General features: G+C 39.4%; 1 protein-coding gene and 1 pseudogene across 1 annotated transcript in view; one reads left to right on the top strand and one right to left on the bottom strand.

Annotated features, from left to right (window-relative positions):
- Positions 1-1,986, bottom strand: part of LOC104955610 (plexin-B1-like) — a 5,115-nt pseudogene extending 3,129 nt beyond the window's left edge.
- Positions 1,987-8,565: 6,579 nt separating this feature from the next.
- gypc (glycophorin C (Gerbich blood group)) overlaps positions 8,566-9,338 on the top strand; it is an 18,162-nt gene continuing 17,389 nt past the window's right edge. The window contains exon 1 of the mRNA XM_010783075.1: positions 8,566-9,336. Coding sequence (XP_010781377.1) covers positions 8,566-8,802 — 237 coding nt within the window. The 3' untranslated portion in view covers positions 8,803-9,336. The remainder of the gene's footprint in view (positions 9,337-9,338) is intronic.

Below are 9,338 nucleotides of genomic sequence, written 5' to 3'. Positions count from 1 at the left end.
TCAAATGCAAACCCCACCTGTAACCAACAGTATTGTATACTTCATAACATTTATTTTGTTTTATTACAGACCATTAATATTAGACAATAACATTGCAACATGGATCGAATCTAAGTCATATTGTTCAAGGAACCGTTTAACACTATGTTTTGATGAGCCTAAAGGGTATTTGTTGGAATTGTGAAAGTTACTTTTTGCCATACTATTTAATCAAACATTTAACTCATCAGGTAACATTTGCTCTAACTCCTATTATTATCCATAACCTGCCATTTTCATTTTGTTACAGCCAACAGGCTATCATGTCTCACCATAATCATCCCTTACATTACCATACTCATCAACAAGCAGGCGGCATTATCTTTTTTTTTACTATAAATATTGATAGTAAAGTTGATCTTTAATGCCTAAACTAACCCGTTAGTTAGCCTGTGTTAGTGTTGAGCGTCATCATTAATTAAACATGAGCTCACCTTTCTACCATTTGCTTGTAGCGGGGGATGTCTCTGGCGTACAGCAGCTTGTTGATGGGAGAGTCCTGCTCAGAAGGACAAGGAGATGAGAACACAGAGGGGGGAGGGGGGGGAGCATTTACAGCTGTAACTGTTCCCCCTGTTAAAGTCCCCTCTAGTTTTTCATCTTCAGTCTCTTGTGAAAAAGTAAATACATTTCAAACCAGACTGACCCAGAAACAGCTATTGAAAATAAGAGCCCATATAGGATGAAAGTGTGTTCAATCTAAGCTCATGAAGCTCTGCTCACCCGGCCCAGCTTGTGCTCGGCGATGGTGCAGGAGTCCATGAAGGTCTGAGAGATGACGGACAGCACAGCGTCCACGTGGTCCGAGGCCTGCACGTCAAAGATGAACTGAGGGTTCTTCACAATGTTGATCCAGAAACGCAGAGGCAGACTGGAGAGGAAGAGGAGACATCAGACACCTGGCTCCAGCACCTCTGAAGGGCTTTGAGTTTGTGTTGCAAACAGATCAATATATCTAGTCAGTGTGTGTGTGTGTGTGTGTGTGTGTGTGTGTGTGTGTGTGTGTGTGTGTGTGTGTGTGTGTGTGTGTGTGTGTGTCTCGACTGTACCTGTTGGTCTTCCAGATGTGTATGGTCTCCGGGTCGGAGATGCCGTGTTTGGCCGCCTGGTCGTCTAGCAGGTCGAAGAAGTATTTGACGGCCAGCGGAACGGGGCGGCTGGTGCTGAGGATCACTGTGAACAGGTCGTCCACAAACTTCTGCAGCGTCCCCTGGAGAGCGAGAGCAGCGGGGAGGGGAGGGGAGGAGGATGACGTTTGTTTGTTACTGCTTTCACTGTGTACCTGCAGTGGGTTCATGTTGCAGGATTTATACGTGAATGTATTTTTTATTTTGCACATGAAAAAGTTGTGCATTGTTTATATAAATTATAAAGTGGCCATTGTATCTGACTTTAAGGAGATATTTCACCATTGTCTCTGCTTAAAGGTTCAGGCTGTATGCACAGTAGATAAAGTGTACATATTAAGTTCCAGGCTTTTTTTTTTTTAAACAATACAAATTGTGCAAGAAGAAACTGAGCAAAAAAAAATTGTGCAGATTATGTCATTATGAAGTAAACTATACATACAATAAATAAGCCAAATGTTGGAAGTGAACAAGTAAATGCAGGAGTTACATGTTAATATAATATGTACTTTATTATTGTAGTAATACATTTATTCTGAAATGCAAACAGATCAATATATCTAGTCAGTGTGTGTGTGTGTGTGTGTGTGTGTGTGTGTGTGTGTGTGTGTGTGTGTGTGTGTGTGTGTGTGTGTGTGTGTGTGTGTGTGTGTGTGTACCTTCATGGAGAGCAGGCGGGTGAGGTAGATCTCGGGGATCGCCTTGGCCCTCTCTCTCTCCCTCAGACTTCCTCTCCGGTGTTTGGGCAGCTCGGGCTCCTCGCTGGCCTTCACCAGGTGCCACAGCCGCACCCCCCCTCATCTGCATCCTCCAGCATCGGGGTCTCTGCACACGAACATGTTTGGAAAGCTTACATTATTACAGTTCACTGACCGGGGACCGTGCCCTGTTTCTCCTTCACATTAACATAAACAGAAAGATCAGCGTTGCCATTGGGCACACTCCTTCACATTTCACTTAGGTCGCATTCACAGACCACAGTTTGTTACATTGTTTCATATTTCAGAAGGTTCGGTTTGCGTTCACACAGGCAAAACTCAAACGGACTATAAACTTTAAACACAAGTCATGTGCTCGGAAATGCTGTTCAACCATTGGTCAGACATTAAGGGGGTAAAACCGCAAATCCCGGCAATTTCTACCGGAGCCTCCGCCATGGAGCATCGGCAGGTTATTTTCTATGGCGTTATATTTGTGCCTCTATCCTGAGCACGCAATGAAACATGTTGAGCATAGAAAATAAGATTGAGCGCACACTTGAACATTTTTGAGCACAGAGAAATATATTTTCTCTCATAAAACTCCTGCTCCGTGCGCAAGCAGACCGCTGCACGCGCTCTCTCTCCCTCGCTCGCTCGACCNTCCTCCCGCTGGCCAGTCGATGCCTGCCGGTGAGCGTGGAAGTGTGGTCTGCCGCAAGCGGGCGGCAGGAGCGGGGCTGTCAGCATCAGCTTGTAGATGGTATTTTAAACTCGATGCGCTCTGAAACTACGGGGCGGCCGAGGAAAGATAATACACATGCGTTAATCGCGTAAAAATAATTAGTGGCGTTATTTTTTTTTTGCGTTAACGCGTTAGTAACGCGTCAATAACGCGCTAGTAACGCGTTAATATCGCGCTAGTAACGCGTCGATAACTCATTAGTAACGCGTCAATAGCGCGTCAATAACACGCGCCAATAACGCGTCAATAACGCGTTAATAACTCGTTAACTTGACAGCCCTAGTTTAAACGGTTAAACACAATGAGAAAATGCCTTAGCATTCACGCTAGCGTTAGCACACACGGTAGCTTTAGCATACATGCTAGCATTAGCCATACTAGCCTGTATACATGCTTATTGCACAGCTAGCCAGGGGCGGATCTACCGGGGTGACATGGGGTGGCAACTGCCACCCTAAAAAATAGCCTTGCCACCCCAGCTGGCATCTTTGTTTTGAAAGAAAATTTGTGGCTCATCAGACATTTATGAGATAAAATCTCTAATGTCTGAGTGCAAGTGAATGCAGCACAAGGCGCGAGTCTTGTAACCCCTCCCCCGGCCCTAGCGCGAGCTTGGAAAAATGATATGCGGCGATTTCATTTGAACGGGACTGCGCAAAGCCAGAAGCATTCGGACCCAAGTAGACGGAAGGAATTAGTTATTTGCGGTCTACAATGACAGAGAAGAGACTGTCAAGTTTGGCAGTACTCAGCATTGAATCAAAACGCACTAAAGCTGTTGATCTTAATACATTTGTGAGGCGTTTTGCTGAACAAAACGGTAATCGCCGCATTCAGCTGTAATAGGCATGCCAAGTTGATGCTCTGCTCACGGATGAGTCAATGAGCATAAAAAACTGTTAAGATGATGACCTTGTATGTGTGTATATATATTTTTTCCTTTGTGGGGGTATGCCACCAAAACAAATATTTAACTCCTGAGAAAGTCAAATAAGACGGTGTGTAAAACTACACTGCCCAGCCAAAAAAAAAAGTAACCACTTTGATTTAAGTAGGCGAATAGGTAGGACTTTCCACTGGATAATAACTGCAGCGATGTATATATTTTAGCTGAATACACCTGATATAATTACTTGTCTTTCAAATTTGAAGGAGGGAACATTCATCATTAACTCCTCTAGAAAATATAGTTTATTCAATAATAAATGAATATGTGAATCATAACAGTGATTGACAGCTGATAGGAATAATATGATTGTTAATAGTATCACATTCATTCAGACAAACATCGATCAGACAGTTAATTAATGTACTTATTTCAGCAGTCTTCATAGATTTGGTACCCCTGCTGGTCTAAGAGTCAAACAAACTCATTCAGTTATCGTTCAGTTAAAATTCATTAAATTATGTCTGCCACCTTATATATTTATATGTAAGGCTTTACTGTGCGCGAGGCTCCCACACCAATTGAAAATGGAAGCAGAGCTACGAGCAATGGGTTTTCACGTATTTCTCAAACGTACATTCCCGCGGCCAGTTGTGCTCGTTAAACAGATTTGTAATCGTTTTCACGTGGTGGTAAGTCTGCCTCTTTACGTGAGTCCAAAGCATAGAACAGGAAAGACCAAAAATCGCCGACATGGGGGGGGGGGGTACGTGTCATTGTCAAAGGTGCAGTCCAAATACTTACGATGTCGCTGTGTCAGTCGCTAGATGAACATCAATTGAGTTAATAATAGTATGTACCACACTAAAAATCATAAACACATAAGAACTACAATAAATAAAAAAACAATTTCAAAGTCATAAGACAATAGATACAACATAGGCTAATAAATTATGCTAACATATAGCTAACAACGAGAAAGGAATCCCTTTACCAGAGAACCTTATAGTAGAGAGGCCTGTTCAAGTCAAGAGTATACGGTTACGCTACGATGTAACGCTTCCTTATACAGTCAAAGCGAAGGCTATGCCTCTCGGAGGTTGTTCCGATCTTACAATGAGTAAAGATTAAGATAAAATACATAAAGATATCATAGAAAGACTGAAGGTGGTAGTAGACAGGAAAGAGTGTGATGTATAATATATAGTATATGTGAGTGTGATCAAAGTAGAGATGTGTAGACGAACCGTTAAAACTACAACTCACAACAGGTCGTCGAGAGGAGAAACGAACGCGTAGTACGAGTTAAATTTGTACTAGTGTTAATGTAGAGGTATTAGTGATATATTGAAGTAGATGTATGAAATGGTTTTCTTGGCTCTAATTGCCAAAGACCAAAAATTTATACTAATTTCATTAGTTGATCTTATGTGAACTAATATAAAGTAGGTGAATTTGATAACTGATTTATAGAACTGTAGTCCCTTCAACTACAAGGAAAGAGAACGAAGCGACAGCACCGGCTATGTGACGGAGGAAGAGTCAGGACACTATATTCTACGTATATAGGTACCGGACAAGCACTCGTAAAGATTAATAATATAATGAATAAAATTAACGAATAGAGAATGTAACATGGTATAAAGATGTTCATTATTCGTAATCAAACTCAAAAAGGAAGTTATAATAGGAGAATTAATACACGGAATAAAATAAACGTTCATTCACATCAAAAACAAATTTTACTCAAAACAAGAATTATACGAGACGAGTATACCACAAAGGATTATTACTGTACATGGTGTTCGTATACAATAAGAGAGGTATTTTATTATAGGGATATTAGAAAAATTGATTATATCTAGAGAAAGAATACATAATTATCATGTAACTATTAGAATAATTCAAAATTAACACAGATTTATTGAGTTTTAATGCCATAAAGATAGATTCTTGTAAAGAGAATAAAATAATTACTTCAGAAACAAAGTATTGGTATTCGATATCAAAACTGAGATTAACAGGGACTTGTCTAAGGATAAAGATTTCACGAGGACAAGTGAGAAAACAATTTATGTAAATATCGTATAAGTGTTGAATGGACTTTAATTGGAGTTTGTCAGTACTTGTTTCATCCGTGTGAGCAAAAGTTCATATTAGACAAAAATTAATTATCTTCAGAGTGATTTCTCTCAAGCCTGCGTATGGTTTTTGTGACAGTTACAAAAGAGGAATTACCGACTCTTGATGTATAAGTACGACATGAAAAATTATATATTGTCTAAAAAAAAAATTATTAAAATAAACACTGTATAGAAACACAACTAAGGACAAAACATACATGAATGAATTTTATATCCACCATGACAAGAGAAGAGCACAAACATGACAGAAGTCGCACTAATGTATCTAAATTTGTCATGATACGGTTATGAGAAAACTCTCGGTCCCTTACTCGTCGGTAACGAGGAAATAATCGATAAACGGGGGGGTTTTTAGGTGACTGTAAGTTGCCTCACTTTATGTTTTTCTTACATATGTTCCGTGTCCGGAAATTACTAGAGATAGTACGTTACACAGTATGTAGTCTAATTGTGTATCCTGGCGATTTCACATTGTTCATTTATATGATTACGATCGACGTCCCGCCTAGATCTGTTTATAATACCCCACTGTCTCCCACCGTCCCTAAAACTCCCACCGTAGGACGTCTTCATATACGACTAAATTAGTGGTCAGTATAGTTTAGTTACAATTGAACCTTTCGTGTTATAATTACTAATTAAGTTTATTGTATCCACTGTAATCAACNGCTGAATTGCGATTAACTCCTAATAATCTACAATTGCACCAAGGTGTGCGTATATGTACAATCATCATTTACATGAATGATATTACCCGATCAGCAGCTGAGCTGCTGATCGGGTAATATCATTCATGTAAATGATGATTGTACATATACGCACACCTTGGTGCAATTGTAGATTATTAGGAGTTAATCGCAATTCAGCTTAAACAGATGAAATGTTATGTGGGAAAAAAAAGGTATGAATGTATTTTATGTTGATAAATTCTATGCTATAATATATATAATATATACGTAGATGAACTCAGACGATTGCTAAAAAACATCAGGTAGGATTTTCTGTGAAATGGCAAGATGGGTGGGAAGAGGGGGGGATGGGGTGGCATGGGAAAGGGATTCCCTATTTTTTTTCTTTCTTTGTCTTTTCTTTTTCTTTTTGTATTGTCTATATTGTCTATATAATTTGTATCTGTATAAGTCCCTTTTGTGAGGGCAAAAAAAAAGCAACAATAAAAATTTGGTCACAAAAAAAAAAAAAGGAAGGTCTTAAGCGCACTCTTAAAAACGGATAGGGTGTCTGCCGCCCGAACACAAACTGGAAGCTGATTCCACAAAAGTGGAGCTTGATAAGAAAAGGCTCTGGCTCCCATTGTACTTTTAGAGACTCTAGGAACAACCAACAACCCTGCATTCTTGGAACGCAATGCCCTAGTAGGAGGGTAGGGTATAATTAGTTCTTTAAGGTAAGATGGCGCCTGCCCATTAAGGGCTTTGTAGGCGAGAAGAAGAATTTTAAATTCTATCCTGTGTTCTATAGGGAGCCAGTGTAAGGCAGCCAGAACAGGAGTAATGTGGTCCCTTTTCCTAACTCTGGTTAGTACACGAGCTGCAGCATTTTGAATCAGCTGAAGNGACTTAACTGACTTCTTGGTACTCCCTGATAATAAAGAGTTACAATAATCCAGCCTTGAAGTAACACATGCATGGACTAGTTTCTCTGCATCGTTTTGAGGCAAGATATGCCTGATTTTTGCAATGTTACGTAGATGAAAGAAAGCGGTCCGTGAGATTAGTTTTGTGTGGGCGTTAAAGGATAAATCCTGATCAAATATAACACCAAGATTCCTTACAGTCTCAGTGAAGGCCAAATTAATGCCATCCAGAGTTAGTGTATCTTTAGAATGTTTCCTAGATTCTTGGTGGTCAAGAACAATAACAGTTTTGTCCGTGTTTAAAAATCCAAGTTTATAAGTCCTTGAGGCAATTTTGAATTTGATTGAGAGTATCATGTCAAATGAAACGAGATTCTTCAAGCTTAGTGGAACGCCATATCCTTTCAAGTTGTCTCTTGAAGACTTTTGCTTTATTTTGCGGGTTTCTGCGTTATGCCATGGAGCTAGTCTATGTTGTTTTACTTTCTTCTTTTTCAAAGGAGCAAGTGCAACTACATGATCAAATTTGGATGGTGAAAATGTTGTATAAGTTTCCTCCCCTACATGCAGACATGCTATCGAGTTAAGAGTTGATGGAATCTCTTCCTTAAATTTGGCTATAGCACTAACAGAAATATTTTGTACTGCAGGAACTTTTGACTAATGGTTTTTAGTCTAGTAACACAAATTCAAAAGTTACAAAAAAAATGGTTGGATAAAGCAGGATTATGCGGTTCGACTAATAGTTGCTCATTTCAATACGATAAGTCAGAACAAGGTCGAGAGTGTGATTATAATAATAATACATTACATTTATATAGCGCTTTTCCTGGTGCTCAAAACGTGTATAACAGTGGGTTAGGTTATTTACACTTTTACTGAAACCAACAGAATCTAATACAGAGTTAAATGCAACAGAAAGACTATTTGTATCATCGTCAACATGAATATTAAAGTCACCTACGATAATACCAAAGTTGATAAAAACTCAGAGAATTCTGAATAAGGACCTGGGGCACGGTACACTGTAACAAATAAGATTTATTGCAATGTTTTCCAGGTCTGAAAAACAAGGCTTTCAAAGGAGGTATAATTTAATTTAGTATTGATAAATAAACTTGAGTCAAAGATGGCTGCAAATCCACCTCCTCGGCCTGTGAAATGGTTATGTAAATATGTGTGTTATCTGCATAGCTTTGATAACTTATTTTATGATTTTTATATTTTATTTGTTATTATCTGAGCCAGTGGTAGCATGTAGATGTTAAAGAAAGAGGCCCCAAGATTGAGCCTTGAGGAACCCCATATGTCATATGTGTCAGTTGTTAGTACATGTTAGTAATAGTGCCCCTTTCTGTTTTGACTCTAGGCATCATCTCCATCGTGATCTTCACTGTCCTCTGCATCATGGTGTTTGTGATCCGTCACATGTTCCGCCACAAAGGTTCCTACCACACCAACGAGGCCAAGGGGGCGGAGTCAGCAGACTGTGCTGACGCAGCGATCATCGTCAACGACCCGGCCTTCACTGAAACCATCGACGAGAGCAAGAAGGAGTGGTTCATCTGAGCCGCCCTCACCATGGACATATGACATTAGGATGTATGTAGTTTTTTAAGCATAGGTAGTAGTGGTGAGGGCCCCACCTGTGGACCCTCCAGGATGTGCCAAGTTGGTTGGTGGTTTATTTAAAGAATGATGGACACCATGGCATCACAGCATGGGTATTAAAGCACAGGGCTGCCTGCTAAGTGTGACAGGACCACAGCCTCAGGTGGTGAAGATGCGAGGGACTGTGCTCATTAGCTTTTATTTGAGTGTTTATTTGTATCACTGTTTATTTCATTTTGTTAAATAATTGATCTTATTTCATTTTTTGTTTTTCTTTTTTGTTTTCATAATTAGTTTTACTTTGTTTAAGTGTATTTATTTTTTCCAGATTAAGATCTTCTATGCCTTGCGGGTATATAAGAAAAATAATGACATTTATTGTAATGATCATTCATCCCAATCTCATTGTCTTAATCTTTTAATTTTAAATTTATTTCAGTTAAGTGAATTTCTGACTGAAGCGTGTGTGTGTGTGTGTGTGTGTGTGTGTGTGT

The sequence above is a fragment of the Notothenia coriiceps genome, unplaced genomic scaffold, assembly GCF_000735185.1.
Source record: "Notothenia coriiceps isolate Sejong01 unplaced genomic scaffold, NC01 NC01_scaffold00024668, whole genome shotgun sequence".
Lineage (NCBI taxonomy): Eukaryota > Metazoa > Chordata > Actinopteri > Perciformes > Nototheniidae > Notothenia > Notothenia coriiceps.
The sequence above is the reverse complement of the archived record's forward strand: the minus strand, read 5'-3'. Positions and strand labels throughout refer to the sequence as shown.